The 25,000-nt window shown below is 41.3% G+C and overlaps 2 protein-coding genes across 2 annotated transcripts in view; both read left to right on the top strand.

The window, feature by feature from the left end:
- The window catches only part of LOC138057176 (uncharacterized), a 436,205-nt gene that overhangs the window by 227,264 nt on the left and 183,941 nt on the right, over positions 1-25,000 (top strand). The gene's annotated exons all lie outside the window — the stretch shown is intronic.
- Positions 15,258-15,665, top strand: LOC138055938 (uncharacterized). The gene has a single exon (XM_068901800.1). The coding sequence runs from the start codon at positions 15,258-15,260 to the stop codon at positions 15,663-15,665; it is 408 nt and encodes a 135-aa protein (XP_068757901.1).

The following is a 25,000-nucleotide window of genomic DNA, read 5'->3' as shown; positions in this document are numbered from 1 at the left end:
AGGTTATAATCAAGCGGAAGTCAATAAGCAATTTTTAAGGGCAAAAGATCTACCCAGGGAGGACTTACTCGCCTCGAAACCGAAAGACAAAAAAATCGTCTTTCCTCTGGTAGTCGACTACAACCCTCATCTACCAAACATCAGCAAAATCATCAAATCATTTAGTCATCTTATTTATGAATCGCCATTGCTATCCCAGATTTTCCCAAAGGGGTCAATTATTCCTTCTTATCGAAGACCCAAAAACATAAAAGAGATTCTAGCAAGGCCTAAAAAAACCCATTACAGCAATAACACTCCCGTAGGATGTTTTAAATGTAAGAACAAATGTGATCTATGCAAACATTATCTTGTTGAAAATAAGATCTTTCACAGCGCCTGTACAGGCCGTTTTTACTCCATTAGACAGGATGTACATTGTAGGTCGAAGAATGTCATCTATTTAGTCACCTGTAAAACATGCAAGATTCAATACGTAGGTTCAACATCGAATGAATTCAAGGTCAAATTTCGTAATCACAAATCGGCTATGTTGACCAACAAGGCCACGTGTGAATTGGCCGTCCATTTCAATAGAAAAGAACATCACATGTCTGACTTTGAGTTCATTGTTATTGAAAAAATTGTTAATGACACTACTGATGATATGGACAAGGTTTTACTCACAAGAGAGGCTTTTTGGTGCGCACAGTTATGCACCCTCCAACCTTACGGCTTGAACAAAAGATCCGAGTTTAATTCCAAAAATAGAATAAGGTTTAATTAATCATTCACTGGAGTAATTGTGCAACCAGTTGGGCTTTTTTTTCCAGTTAGGCTGTGCAGATCGGCATTCTCACAGGCCCTGTTCAGGGATTCTATTACTTTTTAGGGCCCCTGGACTCATCATTTGGCCACCTGATTGCATGATTTACAAAGTCCTGTTGTTTATTTTAAATTATTAGTTTCGATGTCTGGTGATTAACGCCTTTTTCGGAATAGAGCTAACTATTTCTTATCTCACGTATTGTCCACTTAATGTATTCCAACCGCACATATTACATGACATATTATTGTGATTTTTTAGAAAGATTTTTTTTGTAATTTTAAACATTTTACACCTTTTGGTTCATGGTTTTGTATAAATAGCGCAAGTTCATTTGTACCAGGTATTTTTAGTTTTTAGTTTTTAGTTTTTAGCGTGTACTGAAGAAGCCCGAAGGGCGAAACGTTTACACGAGATTATAATATACCAGACCTGTGAGAAGTTCGCCAGCGACTCATTTTTTCATTCTTCATATATATATATATATATATATATATAGCTTGAATATCTGTAATGGTTGACGAAACGATAAACTCCCAACAGAAGGATCCAAAAGGATGCACGTTGTCTCCTCAGTTAGTATTTAAAGTTGCATATAAACTGGAGAGGAAGACAAAACTTTTCGAAGGTCCAGGAAATTTAATAAAAACGTTTCGGCCCTTCGGCCTTCGTCAGTTAAAGATTTTTTGAAAAAGAGTACAAGTTAAAAATCTAAGGATAAAATAGCCTAATTATTACAGCAGTGGAGACTATATAGTGTCTGAAAGACTGACAATGGCTATTGTAATGGAATACAATTAAGTAGTAAATTGTATGGTACAATACAAGCCAAAACTAAAGCTTGATCACTAAAACAAAAGTAATGATGTAATAATAAAATCTAGAGTTATGCAAGTGATTCAATCTGTTTATGTAATACCGACTACAAATAAGATGGGACTATAAAGGAAACAAAAAAGCTTTTTATGGAACATTGAAATTGGTCCGTTTTTTTGAACGGAATCCACAGCGCTTATTGAGGCCAAAAGGCTGCAGTGCGCGCTATTGTGCCGCCCAATAACCCTCCCGCTTTAATAAAGTGTTATCTAAGGGTTATTGGGCGGCACAATTGCGCACACAAGAAATTATTGAAATTTATAACTCAAGCTACTGGTTGAAGGGAAAGCGCCCATGGTTACTTATTTCAAACGTGTACAAAGTTTCATTATTGTCCGCGGAAAGTTTGATTGTCAACGTAAATCATCAATTCATAGAATCAGATTCACAAATAAATTTCATTGATTGTCTGAGCTAATAGCTAATTTATTTTGCTCACAAGATAAGAATAACGAGAATGAAGTACAAAAGGATGACGGTGATATTTGATACTCTAAACAGAAAAATCAACTTAACAGGTTCAAGGTTATCAGCATTATACGGATTTTGGTTTCTCCACAAAATATTTGAGAGGAAAATATTTGGTGTCGTTGTTGAACTCGCAAGTCTTGTCAGCAAGATTGTAGTTGAGGCTTTGACAAGCTGGTCGCATGTTACAAGCGATGTAACAAGAAGCCAGTCGATCAGCAATGAATGATTGATACGAGTGATCAACAAGAGCGAAGGCGTATTCCCATAGTGGTTGGTAAGTACACATGATTTAGCTGGTGATGCGAGGGTAAGGGAAAACTGAGATCTGACAAAGAATGACAGGAAAAGCTGCCATACTTTTTAGTGTTTCTTCAAAAAGCGCACTGTTATTCTTTCGAAGAAATAACAGAGCCATTTCTGTTCTATAAACCGTTAACAGGAGAAAAATTAATTGACTGGGGATGTTCACGGTTAAATGATGGGAAAACCCGTTATAGATTTTATCGTGTTTCTTAGAAAGACGTGCCATCATACTTCAATACACACGTCAATGCCTTTCTATAAATATTAAAACGTCCGTGGGATATAAATCAATTGAAGCCTTTAAGTGCTACTGTAGTTCTTTATTGACTCCGAGCTTTCGCCGATCTACGGCATCATCAGGGAGAACGATAAATATTTGCGCTATGGTTTTAAACGTTGGAGGTGCCACTATAAGTTAGCATGGTATAAAACTAGCCAGTAGGACGCATGAAAACTAATGAGGTGATAAAATGTTCTAAAATCTGTGTGAAAAACAGTTCATAAAATAGCTGATTAAAATAGAAGATCCTCAAGGGAGTTCAGTCAATTAAAATAGCTGATTAAAATAGAAGATCGTTAAGTTCAGTGCATTCCTCACGGGAGTTCAGTCTCGTTCTTCCTGATGATGCCGTAGATCATGCATGTCCAATACTCACTAAGTGAAACGACCCGAATGCACGATCTGTCGACCCGAAAAATGCATCTCATTAGATAAAATCGACGTACAGCTGTCCCCACGAATCGAACGATCCGTACGATTCGTGAATCGCTTTTACGACCCGTATCCATTCGAGTATTGCATGTTATAGTGGCAGCATGTCGCTGATTTTTATGCGGAAACTACCCGAAGACACGATCAGTCAACCGGAAAAATGCATCTCATTAGATAATACCGTCGCACAGCTGTCCCTACGAATCGATCGATCCGTACAATTCGTGAAACCCTTTTACGACCCGTGTCGATTCGACTATTGCATGTTGTTGCTAATTTTTATGCCTGTCAATGTGTGTATGCGTCGCAGTCCAATTTGTGAATGAGCTGTTGTCCATAAACATGAACACACTGAGCCACATCTACCAAAACAAACGAGACAATGTGTGTATGCGTCGTTTTCAAAACCCATGCTGTCAAAGTTTTACAGGAACGCAAGGAAAGTGTGCACGCCTCCTTCGAAAAGCCTGTGCCGACAACCGAAAGTGTGTATACCTCGGAGCCTGCGCCGACAAACAAACAAGGGAAAGTGTGTATGGCTCGTTCTAAAAGCCTGTGCCGACGAACAAACAGGGGAAGTGTGTATAACACGTTGTAAAAGCTTTCTAAGAGCCGGTGCCAGAAAGAAATGGATGTGGTGACTTATGTGTATCTAAAATACATTTCAAGTCCTAATTACAAGTTACTTCTCACATCATGATCCATTATGATTCCACAATTGCGGCACAAATGTTCATTAATAAACTACCCACGATTGTTGCCCATAGAGCCTCTGAGAGTTCCCTTTTCAAGAACAGCGATTTTAATGGAAGAGTTACATTGCCGACAAGCGAAAGTGTGTATTCTTTGGAGCCTGCGCCGACAAACAAAGAAGGGAAAGCGTGTATGCTTCGTTCTAAGAAGCCGGGCCGTCAAGCGAAAGAGTGTATACTTCGGACCCTGCACTGACAAACAAACAAGGGAAAGTGTGTATGGCTCGTTCTAAAAGCCTGTGCCGACGAACAAACAGGGGAAGTGTGATAACACGTTGTAAAAGCTTTCTACTTTGAACCGTGCTAAAACTGAATTTATGCTAATTGGCTCCAGACAAAAATTTAGTAGTTTGTCAAACCCACTTAAGCTTTCGATTGATAATGTTGCGATTGAACATGTTTCCTCTATTAAATCGCTTGGAATATTTATTGATGAAAATCTACGGTGGTAAACACACATTGATACATTTTCTAAAAACGTCGCTTCAGGGATAGGAGCAATAAAAAGAATTAGACCGTTTGTCCCACCACCCACTCCTCAGTATATGTACAATGCACTAATTCAATCTCATTTCGACTATTGCTATCCTGTCTGGGAAATTGTGGTAAAACGTTGTTTGACAGGCTACAGAAGCTACAGAAGCTTCAGAATGATGCTGATGCTAAGTGCAGTTACTTTGGGCTCTTTATTAAAAGCTTCCGGAGAGATTCCGCGTGGGTAAAGTTGCCTCGGGGTTGTGATTTTCTTGTGGCTTCAGATTGTATTTTTGTGGATACGTACATGCTGACTTAAGGGCGTAGATAGCCTTTGCACATCTTGTGGGAATAGTTCCTGAAAACGCTGTCAGAAATGGAGTTTTTTGGTCTGAAATTTGCACATTTCCTATTATGAAATTTGAATCTAGGGAAAAAATTTGTTAGCCCGGGAAGGGCTACGCCCCTGTAACCTATTTACAGGATACAATAGTTGTTTTCATTGTCACTGTCATAAATTCCTTGCAAGTTGAAGTGTGGATGAGCCGCACACCGTTACAAAAGGAATTTGTTTGGTCCTTTGATGATAAAATCGAAGGTACCAATAAGTTAAGATCAGTAACATAGAACAAGTTGCCTCTCCCAGTGTACAATTGCTTTTGCTCCCTACGATAGGTACTAGCATAAATACAATTTATATTTATTTCTAACATGCTCAGGACTTCCAATATCACGTTTCGCTTACGACGCTGTCTGTTCCGGTCAACGGGAAATGCGTTTTCTCGTCAACCCAATGATATATCACACAATTAGGATCACAACTCTCTGGATTAACCGCTAATAAAGATACAATAATAACCTATTTCTTCCACACTTCCGCTAATCACTCTTCATAAGGCGCCATTTAAAGAGCACAAACAGCACTTTAAGTATACTATACACGACTGCAACGAGTGTATGCTGATATTCCCCAATTTTCCAACCATGGCTAACCGTATGCAAGCAATGGACAGTGATTTAAAAGAGTGCTATAACCAGGACCTTGATTGGACTCTGTTGCCTGAAAAATTGCGCCAGGTACGGCATAAAATACCATTTTGTTTTGCTTGACATATCTTCTACAAAAACAAAGGTTTTTGCAATAAACTATTTCTCCCCACTCAATTCTTATCCTTGTCATTCGTAGATTTGTCGTTTATTCGGAAAGGGATGAAGCAACGAGAAACGACGGTATTATTGGGAATACTGACATTAATGTCATTTTGTATGGGACACGCTGTACTTCAGATTAATGAATTCTGGACAGAACCTATCATAGTATGGATTGCTATTGTTCTACCTACAGGTATGTGGAGACCTTTTAATATTCACTTTCGATCAGCACGAATCCAACAAACTTTAAACACCAACAATTGAGTCCTCACAGAAGAAATGTACTATCTCGCACTTCCGAATGCAGTAATTAACTATGCTTTTCTAGCCAAGGGACCCGCACTCATTGCGCAACGCCAATGGCATGTACCTGTAAACGAACACATTTACCTAAAAGCCTTTTGAGGCCATTTTGTGAGTTCTTATAACTTATAAACATATTTTATATGGACGTATTTTATTTCATCTGTTTAGATCAAATCCTTAGCTGAAAGATGAAGTGCCACTCGCTATTTGATGAAATGAAATTTAATTTTAAGAAAGCGCTACCCGAAAGATCCTTACTGAAACTTTTCAGCAAACTATCTGCTTCCCTAAAAAGGCTAGCTGACCACTTTCCGTTCCAAACCGTCAAACAAGCACTTTCATCCCCACAATTCAAACTATTACTGGAACATGGCTCACGCTGCCAAACTAACAGATTTCCCAATTCAGTGAAAAGTACCTCCACTTCATATCCCTTAAATGAAATACTTGCCAAATTCCGTGAACCCAGTTCAATTTAGTTTCCCAGCCAACTCTTACGCATTGCAAAACCCACTTCAACAAATCAATTCCTTTACAAACTGACCCCTCCTTCGTCACAATACCAGTCCCCTCGTTACTTCACACGATATAGCAACATATTCGTCCACTATACAAGTGTGTGGTAGGAAAAGCAAAAAGGCATTACATGACGCAAATTGATCTCCCTAAACTGAAACAAACACAAGACTAACCTTCTTCCAAACTTCCTTGTGTAAGCAAAATTAAAAGACGTTAACATTAATAAAAGGTTTGGGTTGCTTTCTATATTGGAATACATATAACCTGTGACCTGAACTTTACAACCACAGTCCAGACATCCACCGTAAAGGGGTAATATCATGGGAATTGTCTTAATTTGACCATAAATTCACAAAAAACAATTCAGAGACTTTTTCATTCATAAATTGCTTCTGGATAACTGCGGTGATATAAAAATCAATGAAATGTTACCAGAAAAATGAGCTGCAATAAGTTATTACAGAATGACCTAAGTAGGATTTTAACATTGCTACGAAACAATGCGGGAAAATTCCCAAGTTATCACATCCGAGCGTTGGCCCTAGTAAGGGAAATGGGCCCACACAACTTAAGTCTTCTTATTTTCAGCAAAAAGCATTGGGAAAATTATCAGAACAGGACTGAAGATACCAACGAAACGACCGCTGCAAAAAAACAACGCACACAATGATGCCTTATCACATGGAATAACAACAAACATTGCTTTAGTAAAGAAAATTTATGTAAGAAAACAGTACTGCAATTAATCGAAGAAAAACTGAATTTATTGTTATAATTTTTACATTTATATAATTGATATAACTTGAATTATTGTTAGTAATAGGAGAATTTTCCTTACCAAGTCTGGGCCCAATTGTTGAAAAATGGTCATTAAAAGCGTTAGAAAGCTCACTAAGATTAGAGATAACGGCGTCATTCAATTTCAATTCTGTCACCCTTGTATTATTTACAACACCGGAAGTAAGCTCATTAAAGGTTCCGTTTGCCACGTTTTTCCATAGGCAGCCCAAGCTCCCGTCACTAGACAGCCGTTGAGAATTTCAACGCGTTATGACACTTTGTATGGGAAATAAAACACCGTCGATTATGAAGCCTAAAAAATGCTCAATTTAACGTTCATTCAATGAAAGGAATGAAAATGACTACACTCTCTCTAGTGACGCGAACTTGGACTGGTTTTTCGAAGATTACCCTTAGATTGAATAAAAGCATTAGAATAAATAAGTTACTTTAGAAGTCTTGAAGTTTAAATGTTTATTTTATTACGCAACGTTTTGTACTTTTCCCAATCGCGTGAATGATTCGATGCAATTCCTTTCCTTTTGGCAACATCAGCGGTCACGCATGCCTTTCTTTAATTGGGAATTGATCCAGGGTCTGCTTTATTGGTTCTAGCACGTCTAGATCGGAGTGGTGCATGAATATTAACAATATTCAAAAATTTACGTTTTCCAATCAGTCCACAAACCATTTGGATCTTCAGAACCATTACAGAACCAATCTTGTTGAGCGGTATCGTTACGAAAACTCTCTCGATTCAAATTTAGGAAATTTCTATATGAAATGGTTGAATGCCCTGTTGAAAAAGACGCGAGAGATAATTTCCTATAAACGTAAATAAGGCTATGATCGCTGATACCAGTATGAGAGACTCCGGAACAGGCACCCTGTCAACATAATTTGTATAAATTAAATCAATTAATGTTGACCTGGATTCAGTTATACGAATAGGTTCAGTTTTTACGCAAAAACATGCTGCTCCTTTAATAAGCTATGCGCTATCATTCTCAAGGGCAAACAATTTCCTACCAAATGCTTTCCCTTTCACAGCTCTTTCTGTGGCAGACGATCAAGCGTTACTGTGCAATAAGAAACGAATGTCCTGAACATCCAAGGCAGAGGTGCATTCCTTGCGCTTGATAGCCATCAAGACGTAGATCCAAACTCGTGTGACGTTAATATTTTTTTAACCAAAGTAACTGTGAACACGCGCCGGGGGGACTCACACGGCCTCCGTCGAACAACATCGTCCAAATCTTCTTTAATACAAGATACAACTCGACCGAATCGACAACTCGAACATGCGTCTAAGTCCCGCAAATGAGAAGCACTTCTCCATTCGACAACGGCCGTATCAATTGGGCACGATTCATACGAATCGAACGCATCGACAACACGGAGAAGGGTTTCTTGGCCTACAGCGTGTTAAAAACATTCTAAGTTCCCCTAATGTGATGCATTTCTCCATTCGACAACGAGTCGTGTCACATGGGCACGAATCGTTCGAATCGAACGAATCGACAACTCGGAGAAGGGTCTCTTGAGCTACAGTGTGTTACAACTATTCAAGTCAACCTAATGAGATGCAATTCTCCATTCGACAACGGGTCGTATCACATGGGCACGATTCGTACCAATCGAACGAATCGACAACTAGTGTTAGACATATTCTAAGTCCCCCTAATGAGATGCATTTCTCCATTCGACAACGGGTCGTATCACATGGGCACGATTCGTACGAATCGAACGAATCGACAGCTCGTGTTAGTCATATTCTAAGTCCCCCTAATGAGATGCATTTCTCCATTCGACAACGGGTCGTATCACATGGGCACGATTCGTACGAATCGAACGAATCGACAACTCGGGGAAGGGTTTCTTGGCCTACATCGTGTTAGAAATATTCTAAGTCACCCTAATGAGATTCAATTCTCCATTCGACAACGGGTCGTATCACATGGGCACGATTCGTACGAATCGAACGAATCGACAACTCGCAGAAGGGTTTCTTGGCCTACATCGTGTTAGAAATATTCTAAGTCCCCCCCTAATGAGATTCAATTCTCCATTCGACAACGGGTCGTATCACATGGGCACGATTCGTACGAATCGAACGAATCGACAACTCGCAGAAGGGTTTCTTGGCCTACATCGTGTTAGAAATATTCTAAGTCCCCCCCTAATGAGATTCAATTCTCCATTCGACAACGGGTCGTATCACATGGGCACGATTCGTACGAATCGACAACTCGCAGAAGGGTTTCTTGGCCTACATCGTGTTAGAAATATTCTAAGTCCCCCTAATGAGATTCAATTCTCCATTCGACAACGGGTCGTACCACATGGGCACGATTTGTACGAATCGACAGCAACTGCACAGCCTTTTTACGACTCGTACCTATTCAGGTGTATTGGACAACCCTCAATACATGCACCCTATTGATCCACGCTGATTTTGGATGACTCCCTCAATTTGAGTAACACGCGTTTCCGGGAGCACTTTTTTGGTCTCCCTTGACTGAACAAAGCCGACCTCTTACCGTTCGGTTCCTGAAGTTTGGACTGCCCTACACCGCGCTTGCTCAAAAATGGACCACGTTAGTATTTTGGAAAAAGAAAGACACGAGCTAAATCCATGTAGTTGCTTTTATTATTTGATTCGAGACCATTCGTAACACCCTATGTTCAAAGGGAGTCTTCGTTTACTCAGCAAGGGTTTCATTAGGTTCGAGGCATGAGGGCTCTGTCTCGTCCTTTGAGCAAAGTGGAATCTCTCTGAGCTTGTTCCTCTCTTGTCGATGGCATAGCTTTTGTCTCTCCCTGATTTTGTTCTTGTTTTTGTGATAGTACTGTTTCGCATACGCCTGACGAAGGGCTTTGTTTCCAAGGTTGTATTGTCTCCTCTTGGCTTTCATCTTGTCCTTCTGTCGGCAGGCGAGGATCGTTTCTGCTGTCATTTCATCCAATGGCTTTGGTGGGTTTGCCACTCCAACGAGCACTTCCTTTGGAATGGTGTCTTTAACCCCGTCTGGTTCACTCATTTGGCTAGGCTGTCGCGTTGGTTCTGTCTTTGCAACCGTCACCATACAGGGTGTCTCCACGATATGCGTTGGCATTATCACGAGCGGAGGTTGTGTCATGATCGTTTCTCCTGCTCTCTTTTGGTCTCTCACTTTTTGTCGGGTCTTGTCCTTCCATCTCTTCTTTTGCTCCTTAACTTTGTCCGGGTTTTTGCTTCGCCATCGTTTGAGTTGCTCGTGCTTGTTCCCTTTCTGGATTCTCACTTGTCGCTTCAACCTTTCGATCTCTTGAATCAGTGCTGCGATTGTGGCCTCCATGACTTGTGGATACACTATTTGGTAGATCGCACGCACCTCAATAAGTCAACAAAAGCCACCGGAGCTCAATCACACCACATTGTCCTCCTCGGTGGCTTCTCGTTTATGATGATCTTCGCGGCCGTTTCACCCTTCTATTGGTTCGCGCAAGAGTAAACCTAGGCTACATCTAGGATCTCTCACCCTTACCCTCAATGTGTTCCTTACTCATTTTGGGGGACTCACCCCAAGGGCTAATGAGTAACTCATTCTGAGTCACTCGCACCGTCACTCACAATGAGTATTTTGGGGGAGTAACTCCAAGGGCTGATGACTCACAGTGGGTATAAAAGCAGGCGTCAAACTCGGGATGCTCATTTAGAGCAATCCCTTTGGGTGAGTGTATGGCACATCTCTGACACTACTGCCACAAGCCGTTTTGTCGAGCTTATAACAGAGACCGTCACGAGAGGCGAGGTTGTTGGAAACGTTTAGACCAGGAGCCTGTGGGACACACAACCATGGGGGAAATTTTTGAGGAAGTACCACCCTATGCTGCCTCGGAAGAGAGAAGTGAAGAAGATGAGTGGCGAAACCAAGATGAAGAGGAAGAAAAAGACTCGGACTTGGACTCGAACTGGGTCATCGAATCTAAGGATGAAGACGTTAGTGACAGGGAAATGGATGACCAAGATCCCTGGGAAACTCTGCGCCAAGAGGTAGAAGAGTCACTGAGTTCAACATATGACAAAAAAGTCAACAAGTTCTTGAAGGAGGGGGTCCCTGAAACGATAGCTGAGGCCAAAGCTTTTAATGCCCTGTTACCCGTTTACAAAAGAAAGTTGCGAGGGCTGTACTTGCACTATCTCCAGTGGTTGGAACGTCTAAAGCATGACCCCGTGCATAAAGAGGCTATGAAAACCCGACATCGTTTCATGGAGGAGGATTCGATGGATGTTGAAGAGGCTACAGATGCAGCTGTGGAGAGACGGAAATTTTTATTGAACAGGATGTTCCGACGGCGTCCCATCCCAACGCAAGATGAAGAAGAACAAAATGATGATGACAACTGAACGATTTTTTTATGTTTACAAACAAGGTTGTTTGTGCTACTGTGTATTTTGTTGCGACTCTCTTCTGACTTCCTTCGCCATAGCCATCCAGATTGTATGAGTGCATTTGTGTCGGGGCACCAGTACATGGGACACGGCATGCATTTGAAAAAGAGACTCAAGCGTGGCTATCCGGGCATCAATCGGCTGGAGAAGATTGCGAAACAACACGACATCCATTATTCCCAGGCCAAGAAAATACAAGAAAAATGGAAAGCCGATGCAAAAATGGTGAAGACCATCAGCCATCTCCCCGGCAAGAAATCCTGGACCGAAGCCATCCTGAAGAGAATCATGAAAGCCAAACAAAAAATCAACTTGTAAAGGACTTTAATGGCTGACTGACGTTGTTATTGTTGTTGTTGTTGTTGTTACAAACATTAAAAAAGCCAATTTCTGGACTTCCATGTGTCTGGTCTTTTTTATCAAAATCTTCAGAGGGTGACAAGACCTGATGACAGGGGATGGGGGGTAACCCAACATTTATGGTCTGACTTGTAAGGTCACAAGACCGGATGAAAGGGGGATGGGAGGTATCCCAACATTTATGACCTATCAAGTCAGGCCATACATACCAAGCGAATGAGCTGCTTCTTGTTCACGTGCTGGAAAGGTCACCCAAGGTCAGTGATTTTCTACCCCCCGCAAAGCCTGACCTTTAATAAGAACGAAGCAAGCAGCTCTTTTCATTTGAGTTAGGATGGACCAGCAGCAGCCAGGACCAAGCGGACTTAGCTCCCTTTCATGTGACGTGTGCCAGCAAGGGTTCACCAACCAACAAAACCTCGTCCGACACCAGACCACGGCTCACACCGACCGTTCGTGGCGTTGTCCTCAGTGTGGACGAAAGTTCAATCGTCAAGACAACTTCTATCGACACGTTCAGAACTGTCGAAAGCGCCGACAAGACCAGTCCGACGATGAGACACCACCCGCCAAGCAGCGTCTGGAATGTCACGAGTGTCCGGAATGTGGTCGTTCTTTCGAGCAAGTCCTTAGTCTAGAACGAAACTGGGTGCAGATCCACCAGCCTAAGTGGTGTACTACCACAGTTTCTTGGAAGCCGTACGCTGACGGCCCACCGACGGAGTGATCATCCCAAACCGTTCGAGTGTGATCAGTGTGGGCGAACCTTTGGTCTTTTGGACAATCTCATGCGTCACCAAACCGCAAAACATTGTGCGGCTCTGAGACAGAGCGGTGGTGGTGCAGCAGCAGCAACAGCAATACCTGTGAACGAACCACCTAACTGGAGAGCCATGGCGGATCCCATACAGTATACATCCTCCCCAGAGGCAGAACGCAGTCCCTTACCCATCTACGGACAAAAATGGGTACAAATCCGCACGCAGTTCGTCGCAACAACCGTCTTCACGACTGGTACAACTTTCGTTTGTGCGATATGCAACCGTCGACGATGATGAACCGTTTGAATGACATCTTTCGGGATCAGCAAACGGTTTTTAAGTTGAACTTGTCTTTTGGTTTTCTCTTACGGAACCAAGAGACCGGGGACTTAAGGTATTATCATGCCTCTGCGAACAATCATCTGGCCTTTCCTGAACCTTTAGTCATCGCACGAGAAGCGGATCTGCAGCAAGTACGAGAGGCACAGAACAACCTGGATGTCTTGGAGTGGGAGCGACAGCAACGCGACAACAGCAAATGGGTGGTCAAACAGATCACCAACGTGATGTTTTACGTCAACAAGCTGCGTGGACATCCCATCGGGTGTGGTCGAGACCTCCCGCCCTATTTGAAATATAACCGGGGACTCCAAGGCCTGGTTCAGAATCGTCATGGCACGTTATACGAAGACAATTTGTGCTTCTTTCGTGCCCTGGCCCTCAGCAACGGGTGTACCCTCCAAAATTTGGAAAAGGCGGCTAAGGAGGCGTTTGAAACGTATCGTGCCGCCCATCTGACCGATCAAATTATCCAATCGTTTAAAGGAGTACAACTAGACGACCTGTCCGATCTCGAACGCTTGTTCAAAAAGAACTTTTTTGTTTACGTGATGGGTCCAGTGAAAGTGGAGGAGGAGGGCGACGACCAGGAAGAGGAGATCACGGAAAAGCTCGTCTACCGCTCTGTGGATACGCACGAGAAGACACCGTATCTGAACTTGTACGGGACTCATTTTTCGTACCTTTGTGACATGAGCAAGTACTCCCACTCGTACCAATGCAGTCCCTGTGAGAAATTTTGGAAGACGAGCTTCCGGTTAAACCGTCACGAACAAACTTATGAAGGGAGCGTCCAAGTTCCCTGGAGGGGTCTACTGACCTGCTCCATCTCTCTTTGAACAGTTAAAAGAACAAGGGATCGAGGTGCCCGAACGTTTGAAATACTATCCGTATTGGCCGACGTACGACATCGAGGTCATGCTCGTATCTCGACAAGATATGAACAATACGGACAAATTGGAGTGGACACAAAAACCTGTACCCGCCAGTGTCAGTATTTGTTCCAACGTACCCGAGTTTACGGAGCCCGTATGTTTGATCAGTCACGGCAATCCCAACGAGTTGGCAGCTGAGATGGTGGAGCACCTTGAGAGTATCAGTGCAGCCCCTGAGGTTAATTTTATGGAAGATCCCGAGATGAAGGTGCTTTTTGAATCCATCGAGCAAAAGCTGAAGGAACAAGAGGAGGAAGAGGAAGAGGAGGCAGAGGAGAAGGAGGAGGAGGACTAGGAGGGGGAGACTTCCCCCAAGAAAAAACCCGTGCCTCCCCTGTTCAAACTGAAAGCCAAACTGAAGGGATATTTGGCCCAGCTTCCTGTCGTCGGGTTTAACTCTGCTAAATATGACATCAATGCCTTGAAAGCGTTCCTGATGCCCATTCTGTTGGATGATCTTAAGTTCACCATCAAGAAAACCAATAACTTCATGTGTCTCTCATCGGAGCGTCTGCGTTTCTTGGATATCCTCAGTTTCTTAGCGCCTGGATTCAGTTACGCTAAATTCTTGAAAGCCTACGGGTGCACGCATACCACAGGGTTCTTCCCGTACGAGTGGTTTGATTCTTTAGACAAGTTGGAACAGACGTGTTTACCACCCCCCGAAGCGTTCCATTCCACTTTGCGCAACGAAGACATCTCCAAGGAAGACTATGCGTGCTGCCAACGGGTGTGGCAAGAACACAAAATGCAAACCATGCGGGATTTTCTCGAGTGGTACAACAACCTGGACGTGGAACCGTTTTGCAAAGCCATCCAGAAGATGAGTGATTTCTGGAAAGAAAAGAACATTGACATGCTGAAACAAGGCATCTCCAATCCTGGAGTCACGCTCATCTACCTGTTTGCGACGCTACCACCTGACACCTTTTTCACTCTGTTTCGTGAAAAGGACAAAGACCTGTATTATACCTTACGGGATAATATGGTGGGCGGGCCAAGCATCATTTTTCACCGCTATTACGAGAAGGGAAAGACCAAGATCCGTCAGGTGGAGAGGGAGTCGGTTAGAGGAGACCCCAAGCTATGTCAAGGGGTCTTGGGCTACGACGCTAATGCTCTCTATTTGTGGAGTATCATGCAGAGATTTCCCGCTAGGATATTGGTCCCTTCATGAAGGCGTTTGCCGAAGACAAGAACATCATGCCCAAGCCTCGACGTAGTCTGATCGGGAATTTCTACGATACCAAAATCATGCTAGCCACCCCGCTCCTCAAATGGTACTTGGCGCACGGTTTGGAAGTCCCAAGATCTATCAAGTGGTGGAGTACACACCAAAACGTTGTTTCGAACCGTTTGGAAACGCTGTCTCCGATGCGCGACGTGCAGGGGATCAAGATCCTGACCAAGCCATCATCGCCGACACCATGAAATTGGTGGGAAACTCGAGGTACGGCAAGACCATTACCAACCAAGAACGGCACCGTAACGTTGAGTATTGCTCCGAGATTAAAGCCTCTCAATTGTTGAACGAATCTTACTTTCGCGGACTCGTGTCCATTGATGCTAACACGTACGAAGTGGAGCCGTGTAAAAAGACCATGAAACTCAATCTTCCTTCAACCATTGGCTTTTTCGTGTATCAAAACGCTAAGAGGCGCATGTTGGAATTCTACTACGACTGAGTTGACAAGTATCTTGATCGCAGTGATTTCCAACTCTGTGAGATGGACACGGACAGTGCCTACATGGCTCTTTCAGGGGAACGTTTGGAAAGCCTGATAAAACCTGAACTGAGAGAGGCATTTGAGGCGAACAAGGCCCATTGGTTACCACGTACGGACACGTCTGAACATCGTGCGTACGATAGGCGAACACCGGGACTCTTCAAGGAGGAATGGCAAGGGGACGGCATCATCGGGACTTTGCAGTAAGACCTACTACTGCTTTGGCGCCAAGGACAAATTTAGTTGCAAAAGGGTGAGCAAAAGCTTGAACAGGATCGATAAGGACAAATATCTCAACGTCCTCCTCACTCAGCGCCGGAGCAGTGGTGTCAATCGTGGCTTTCGCACACTCAACAATACCATGTACACGTACAATCAAGTGAGCGACGGCTTTTCTTACTTTTACCCCAAACGAAAAGTCCTGGACGATGGTGTGAGCACACAAACTTTGGATATTTGAAAGTTGCGGGGTTCGCGTACCGGGTGCCAACTTTTGTGTGTGGACTGAGTAGGGACACTACGGAACTGGAGTGACTTTAAGGAGACTCGACTCCATTTCTTGTATATATTGAAAATATTTGTTACGGGGCACCAATTCTTGGTGTGACCGGTGGGATGAATGTGTTCTAGATCTTCTCATTGGCCGGCCACATCCAAAATCAGCGTGGATCAATAGGGTGCATGTGCGGGGCACCTCTTCTTGTATAGATCTGGTAAATAGTTTTTAAAATCTGTTTTGGTTGGATTTTGTTGTGTGTTTTGTGTTTTTATCCAAGTGAGTCTGGGACTTTTTCTTCCTAATTGGGGAGAGGTGTCCCAGTGGGGTCTGGGACCTAAAAAACGGCTGAGGAAACGCCTAAAACGGGTTCATCCGTTTAAACGTCTACAAAAACGAACGCTCACGACCACGACCCCGAACAATTCCCACGGGCTGTCAATCAAATTTCCTCTCGACCAATCAGCAGCCAACTGGATAATTATTCAAAGTATTAGAGCTTTGATAATCCTAATGTTATAACGTTACGTCGAACCAATCAGATGCCTCCATTTGAACGCGTCCTTAGCAACGCCCCTCGCAACCATCCTCAAATTCTCAACTTCCTTTGCTAAAGAAAGGAGCGCGAATCATCCCTGATAAAGTAAAGTAAAGTAAAAAAAGTAAAGCAACCATATTTAACGTCCATAACTCGTAACAGTAATTTAACTGACAAACCTGAGGTCGACAGTGCGCTCATTTTACTCCCCCCTCTCCATCAGTGCTCCGTTTTACGGGTATTTAAAGCTACTTAGCTACACGGAAAGGAAAGAAGTCGAAGCATCGAAACAAGGATGCGAGATCCGGGAATCGAACTCAGGACCTCTTGCACCAAGGCTGCGCACTAACCGACTGTGCCATATACTACTATTAAACGTCCTCGTCCGGGGGTTCTACCATTAAGAAATCCTTGAATTTCTCAAAATCGACTCCTTCAAATGCAACGGACAAAGAAAACATGCCCTCGAATGTCAACTAGGAAATAATCCCACCTCGCGTTTCCCACTTCTCTGCAGAGTTGAATGTAGAGAATTTGTTCGGCAAACAACCATTGTTAAATCCGAATGGCCGTATTGGTTCGCTATGTTCTTTCGACGACGAAATGAAGTCGATCGTTCTGAACGACTGTTTGCGAACATGACCATGAAGCATTCTCACGCTGAGAAAAACAGACGATTTTACCGGCGGGTGAAAGAGCCGAAAAAACCAGATGCCCTCATTGTAGAATAAAAGAGATATGGCATATCCAGGAGCTAAAGCCCTCCATGAATTCAAACGTTAGCAGTGAGAAGTTGATGCTATATTAGTAACAATCAACCCCCCTCAGTGCTTTCTTGTTATTTTAAGATCTTTTTTCATATTAGTATGGTACCCAGATCTCTTTTTTCGCATATAAAAGAAAAAAAAAACTTTGTAAATGCAACAGTTTTTTTTCGAGAATGTACGTAGAGAAGCACACGAAACCTCAAGTAAATATAAAATTCATGTTTTAAAAATGTTTTGTCTCCGCTGTTTGTATTTTATTCTTAATTAAGCTACGTTGGCCGAAAAGCAAGTGTTTATGCAATGCTGTTTTTGAGCGCTTATTAGTCGTTGAGAAAGAAGGCACGGTAGGCTACAGACACATTTCAACTTCTGAAAAGGTTCTTAAATGTTATTTCATGGTTGGCGCATTTTCTTTTGTCATTCAACGAACTGTATTCATTTCATTTTTCATTTCCTTTCCTGGTCAGAGTTTTTCTCTGTCTTTGTGTGGACCCATTTCCATCAGTAGGGCTAACGCTTACATGGTTCATATGGGGTAAATACTTACCACTTCACATTTCAATCTACTCAGTTAAATCTGTTCAAATACAAGTGCTACACGGCTAACGTTTGCAAAAACGTAATTCTTCTTTGTAGTATTTAATTTACACACCTAATAATTATTCAACAGACTGAAAGTCCGAGGATGGTGTGATAAACTAGCAGGGAAGAGCGGACCTTTAATGCTTTAATAGGAATACTCCTAAAACAGTATACACTATACTACTACACTATACTGATGAATTAAACTGAAAGGGATTTATACAGAGAAATCCCTCCAGCGTGGTATTATACAGATAAATCCCTCGAATGAGGGATTTTGTACAAACACTCCTTAGGCTAAAACAAATTAAGGCAAACGAATTTTCATCGTTAGCCTTCTCTGCAACAAAAAACGAAATTCGGATTATTTCAAAAACGACGAGTTACAATTTAAAGTGTAATAAAATTATGAAATTACACTGATTAAAAGCAGTACGTCCAAATTCAGAGCGTTAATATTTTTGCAAAGACCTAACATCTCTATGCCCGGTGCGCTTTATGACAAACTGCAATTTTCTCTTGCAAACTTGTATGGAATTCCTTTCTGCAGCCCTCTGGTTGCTGTCGTTGCACGTAGGCTATGGTTTGTAAATTGACTCTCGATTCCAGCGTCTTTGCTTAACCAACTGGACAATTTCCGTACCAAACTGCAAAATGTGCAAAAGTATTCTTAGGCTATTTTTAAAACCTAACGTACATAATTTGCTATTTTTTGTTCAACTTACCATAATCAAAATATACTTGAATCCACGTCTAGGAGTCAAGTAGAACACGTCTTTCGCCACTCCAGATTCGGGACACCTGGACAAAAATTTCTCGTAAAACTGAACGAAAAAGAGTTGACGCCAACTGTTGTTTAGGCTATTAAATTTGCGTAAGAAAGAGCTCCTCGTCGCTGTCCATGACAGGAAAGTATTAACAGACTACTGGTGCATAGAAAAAAATGGTTAACAAGAATCAACACAACTAAAGCTTCCTTTACACTAGCAAGTTTTTGAACAAGGGCACTTGTCAAGGAAAAACTTGTCAAGGACGATATTTGCTAGTGTAAATTACTTACCAAGTGCACTTGTCAAGAAAAACTTGTCAAGGAAAACTTGCTAGTGTGTACAGTCGACGGAAAAAAGGCTAAAGGCCCGTTTCAAACGTCCAACTTTACATGTGCCGAATCCAATGCAAATGAACGAAAACAATAGATTTTCTCATTTGCATTAGATTCGGCACACGTAAAGTTCCACGTTTGAAACGGGCCTTAGTCCCTTCAGTACGCCATAAATAATTCAGTCTGTTGTTTGTCAAAAACCTGTGAAAATCACGCTGTTAAGCCATTAACTTTTTCAAAAGTCTATTTTTTAAAATCCTGTGAAAATCACACAATTATGTCAATTCCATTGTCTTCATTTCGATCCCACGAAGGTGTAAGCCTCCAAATTAGCCTGTACATGTTCCCTTGAAAAAAAGATCTTAATTATTTAATCATAGTACCATGGGTGGTATAATAGCAGCTGAAAATTCAGTTTAATTTTACAATATTAATTAAAATATGTGTCTTTTACATTTTATAAAAATCTATCAGGAATAAAATCATGAAAAGCCATGAAATAAGTCAAATAAATAGCTCGAACGTCGGTATTAATCCATATACATCCCTACGGCCCTTGGGAGGTAAGTATGTGTAATCGCGTTTTGTCAAAATTCTGATAAATTCCCGAGCCTTTACGCGAGGGAAATTATCAGAATTTTGACAAAACGCAAGTGAAATTATTTCTTAATTTCACGAGAAAACCATTTGATTACCTTTTAATGTCGTGGGTGACAAATTACGCTCACAACCGTAATTGTAAAATCGCTCGAGTACTTTATCCAACTGCTCGGGAAGAATCATCTCCAGGTTTTTCTCAAGGCTATTTTCGTCACACCACTTCTCAAAAACTCTAACCCAGTTGATTGTGCTCTTTCACGTATTTAAATTTTCTGCCGCTTCTTTTAATTTCGTAACTTCTTCAATGGTCACTGTCTTAAATCTAGACGCCATCTTGGCTCTGATCGAGATACAAGAGATGTTACCATGGCAATTTTGTAATTTCACATGTGAAATTATAAATTAACGCTGAAATCTCGCACCTAAATTAAGGAGTAATTTGTCACCCATGATATTAATGAAATAATACCTCCGTTCTCGGTAGTTATCTCATAGTTACAATCAGTATTACTCGAGGGGATTTTTCTCATTTGAAGCCACAATTCAGCTGCACTTAAGAGTGCCCATCAAAGTAATTAAATTTCCCCACAGGTATCAATGGGCCCTTTGCAGGATAGTGATCACATGGTACAAATCCGCCGTACTGGGACGCAAATTGCGCACTGGGACATCTAAAACAAAGCTAGTTAATCTTAATTTTCTTTGTTTTAGATGTCCCAGTGGGCTATTTGCGTCCCAGTATGGCGGATTTGTACCATGTGATCACTATCTTGCAAAGGGCCCATTCACATCGCACGTTTTAATATTTATAGAAAGCATTGACGTTTGTATTGAAGTATAATGGCACGTCTTTCTAAGAAACACGATGAAATCTATAAAGGGTTCACCCTTGATTTGACATTGAACATCTTTCCTTTCATATTGATGTATTTAATTTTTCATTTCAACAATGTTCGAGAGTTTTCCTTTCGCTTGAGATCAGAATTCAACTATATTCACGGTGTTACATTACACTAATTAAGCTAATTCAGTACTCGTAGTATATATCCCCCTCCGAGGTTCAATTCATTTTTCACCTGTTAGTTTTATAGAACAAAGTTGGGTCTGTTATACTCTTCAAGAGAGTAACAGTGCGCTTTTCGAACTGGAAACATTAAAAGCTATGGCAGTTTTTCTTGTCATTCTTTGTCTGATCTTTTCCCAGAGCATTCCATCAGCTGCTAAATCATGTACCTATCAACCCCCATGGGAATACGGCTTCGCTCTTGTTGAGAGGGTTGTCCAATACACCTGAATAGATACGAGTCGTAAAAAGGCTGTGCAGTTGCTGTCGATTCGTACAAATCGTGCCCATGTGGTACGACCCGTTGTCGAATGGAGAATTGAATCTCATTAGGGGGACTTAGAATATTTCTAACACGATGTAGGCCAAGAAACCCTTCTGCGAGTTGTCGATTCGTACGAATCGTGCCCATGTGATACGACCCGTTGTCGAATGGAGAATTGAATCTCATTAGGGGGACTTAGAATATTTCTAACACGATGTAGGCCAAGAAACCCTTCTGCGAGTTGTCGATTCGTACGAATCGTGCCCATGTGATACGACCCGTTGTCGAATGGAGAATTGAATCTCATTAGGGGGGGACTTAGAATATTTCTAACACGATGTAGGCCAAGAAACCCTTCTGCGAGTTGTCGATTCGTTCGATTCGTACGAATCGTGCCCATGTGATACGACCCGTTGTCGAATGGAGAAATGCTTCTCATTAGGGGGACTTAGAATATGTCTAACACGAGCTGTCGATTCGTTCGATTCGTACGAATCGTGCCCATGTGATACGACCCGTTGTCGAATGGAGAATTGCATCTCATTAGGTTGACTTGAATAGGCCTACTCTGGGACCTTAAGTCGCCTTAAGTCGCCTTAAGTCGCCTTAAGTCGCCTAAAGTCGCCTTAAGTCGCCTTAAGTCGCTTTAAATCGCCTTAAGTGAGAAGTTAAAATTTTAAATAATAATAAATAATAATAATATAATTATAATTATAATTATAATAATAATAATTATTATTATTATTATTATTATTATTATTATTATTATTCCAACAACAGCAATTGCCTGAGAATATAGCCGAAATTTGGTGATGCTACCACTGGATACTGGTTCTGATTGGTGGAATCAAATTTCCTATGCAGTTCAACCAATCAGAAGCACTACCCAAATCTGGGTTGTGACGCCACATCAGTATGGAATTTGTGCGCTCCTTTCTCAAACGTCATTTGGTGGGGAAACCAGTGGTAGTGTCGCTAAATGTCGTCTGTTTTCTCAGGCTACAACAAAAATAATAAAACATAAGGATTCTGTTTATATAGAAGAGGGGAAGGGGTCCCTTAACACCAGAGGTATTCCTTAAAGACTTTCAGGTCCCATAACTTTCTGCAGACATCTGCTGCAAACATGTTTGGCTCCACAGGAGGGGAGGCTAGGCATTTCAACTAAGAAAAGATTTTCTGTTAAAATGCTTCATCCCAGCTACCAGGGAATTTGCGGATATTTAAGTCACTAACCTTTGATAAAACATTGGATGTAAGTTCCTGAAAATCATAGGAAGAAATGTCAAACCTCCCTCCTACCTGAAATCAATCCTTGCCCCGATTGTCCTCATGAGACATTAACATGCAAGGAACTGATATTAGAGAAGTACATAAGGCACAGTTTTCCATCTTCAGAACATTTATTGCTTGTCAAATTTAATCTCTTGGTTTAACAAATAAATAAACTTGTAATTTCACATTGAAAGTGTAGCTGAAGGTGTGGCTTGCATAAAAAAAGCGATTTCATACTGCTAATATTGTGGTAAATCAATATTCTAGATCTCTATTAGAAAGCTGAGAAAAAACAGTGAAAATCAGAAAAGATGAAAGCTATTCTAGAGTCAAGCTCAGTTAATGATCACTTAAACGTTGAGCAAGCAAGCTTAAACATCATAAGCTTATGCGGAGGCCACTGTCAATATGTACTTTTTGCATGTTGCAGGTTAAATGTCACTAACGTATAAGATAGTTTTTGTAGGCTACAGGGTAGATTTTCAGCACCTGTTCATTCGAGTTAAAGGTCTAGTCAACTGCAACATAAGGCTACAATCTACTTGAAATACCCGGTAGACTCATTCAAACTCGTTTACGAATTTTCAACCCGCAACATCCCAGAACCTGCATTTGAGCTCATAGTACTAGACTTTCAAGATTACTTACCCGACGTAAATGACAAGACATAAAATCAGCCCTTTGCCCCGCACACACCTCTAAGCTGAGTTCAATCCATTGAACATTTCCAAACCTTCATGTTCAGGAACTTTCCATCTTTAAAATCACGAGTTGATAAGTTTAAGTCCTAAGATTAAGTCAATCGATGAACAGGAGCTGAAATCAACCCAAGCAGTGTTGCTGCAATATCTGCCTGACATGGCTTAAAAGGAGCGAACATAATTCTTGCTATCACCCATTAAACGAAAAGGTGCAAAGGATTTAAAACGGTCTGCTACACTAGCCCATTTCTTTTTGCTTCTTGGCCTGGTAAACATAGCTGACAATTCCCTATGTTTCGACCACGTGACTTTTATTCCGCACGAGACCTTCTCGACTAAAAAAAACACGTGCACACGCGCGTAAAAACAATCAGCTTTCACACCCCCTCCCTTCGAGACAAATTGTCACAAGTTTGCAATATTCTTATTAATTATTTTACAGATTAAAATTAGCATTGCATACTATTCAACCATCTTAAATATTTTCTTGAATTATCCAGCCTATATTTTCTCCTACAAACGCATGTATTTTTAAAAGTCTCAGGCTTTTGACCTAATCACCCCAATTTTTACACCCAAAATCATTTGGCATATTCTTTTATCTGATTCAACACTTAATTCACTTGAAAGAAAAACCTTAATTTTAACTTTAAAATCCTTACTTAGTATAAAACATTTTTAGCGTAAGTTAAAAATTCAAGAAAACTTTACTGATGAAAATAATAAATTCAGTCAGCAATATTCTTACGACAACACATTAAAGAATTGAAATGCTTCTCAAACTAGCATGGTTTTGACTACTCAAGCACCTCATTTTAGTATTAGTAAAATGATAAACAACACTATCTAGTGCAGGGTATCCAAGTTGCAGTTATATGCACTTCTGAACACACAGCCATGTACAATGATTACCCTGCTTAAGGAGCTGTGTACAATAAGCCACTTGCACTACGAGATCACGTGACCAATGCTTCCTTTAAACAATGAGTTGGAATCTTGCTGATGCCAAATATTGACAGAGCACATAAAAATTATCTTACACCCGAAATTTGCGTGGAAATGCATTTAAGGGAGATATTTTGTGGCACTGTGATTTTTCAACAAAGTAACTTGTGATTTGCCATTGGCCGCCATGTTGTAGGGCATACTCTTGCCCTCCAACATGGTGGCCAAAACTATGTTTTGCTTATATCTTGTTAAACATTTGATAGTTACGCTCAAATGTGCTGCAAACATTACCACATCATCTTTTCATCATTTTCCTTGAAGTTTGAAAGCAAAATTTGTGTTCAGAAAGAGGTAATTCATTTTTCATTTAAAAGTCACATTTTGGTCGCGTGACCAGCTACAAGCTTACTCATTTAAAGAAAATGGTGTGGGTTTGAAAAACCAAATCACTATTATTTTGTTTAAGATATGACCCAATAATCGTTTTTTGAAGGCAAAATCAAATAACTTTCATTTTCATAAAAACGATGTCACATGACCTCTTAGTACAAATGGCCTATAATTTGAATAATATGAGAGGAGCTTAATGCCTCACAGTGTAACCTACTTTCCATGCACGGTGAAGCAAATTCTTATTGCATCACAACAAGTAATACAAAATAAGACATGACTGAATATATGGTCCTTTAAGAATCATGCTCATAGACTCTAGGAAGGCTACTCCTAACGTAGAGAATACTATCACCATTAATTATAATACTTGGCCAGTGTCTTCTGTTGTGTGATCAAATTCAGGGCAATTTCTTTCTGCCTCCAGTTCTGTTTCCATGTGAGTCAAATTTGGTGTTCGACGTGCCTGTCGTCTGGATGGACGGGGATTGAAGAGATCTCGGTATGGTGTCATGATTTGACCATCTACATTTCTCACGACTCTTCTCCTTTGTTCCGTGGCTGTG

The sequence above is a fragment of the Montipora capricornis genome, chromosome 7 (assembly GCF_036669925.1).
Source record: "Montipora capricornis isolate CH-2021 chromosome 7, ASM3666992v2, whole genome shotgun sequence".
NCBI classification, from domain to species: Eukaryota; Metazoa; Cnidaria; class Anthozoa; order Scleractinia; family Acroporidae; genus Montipora; species Montipora capricornis.
This window is presented reverse-complemented; position numbering and strand designations above follow the sequence as displayed.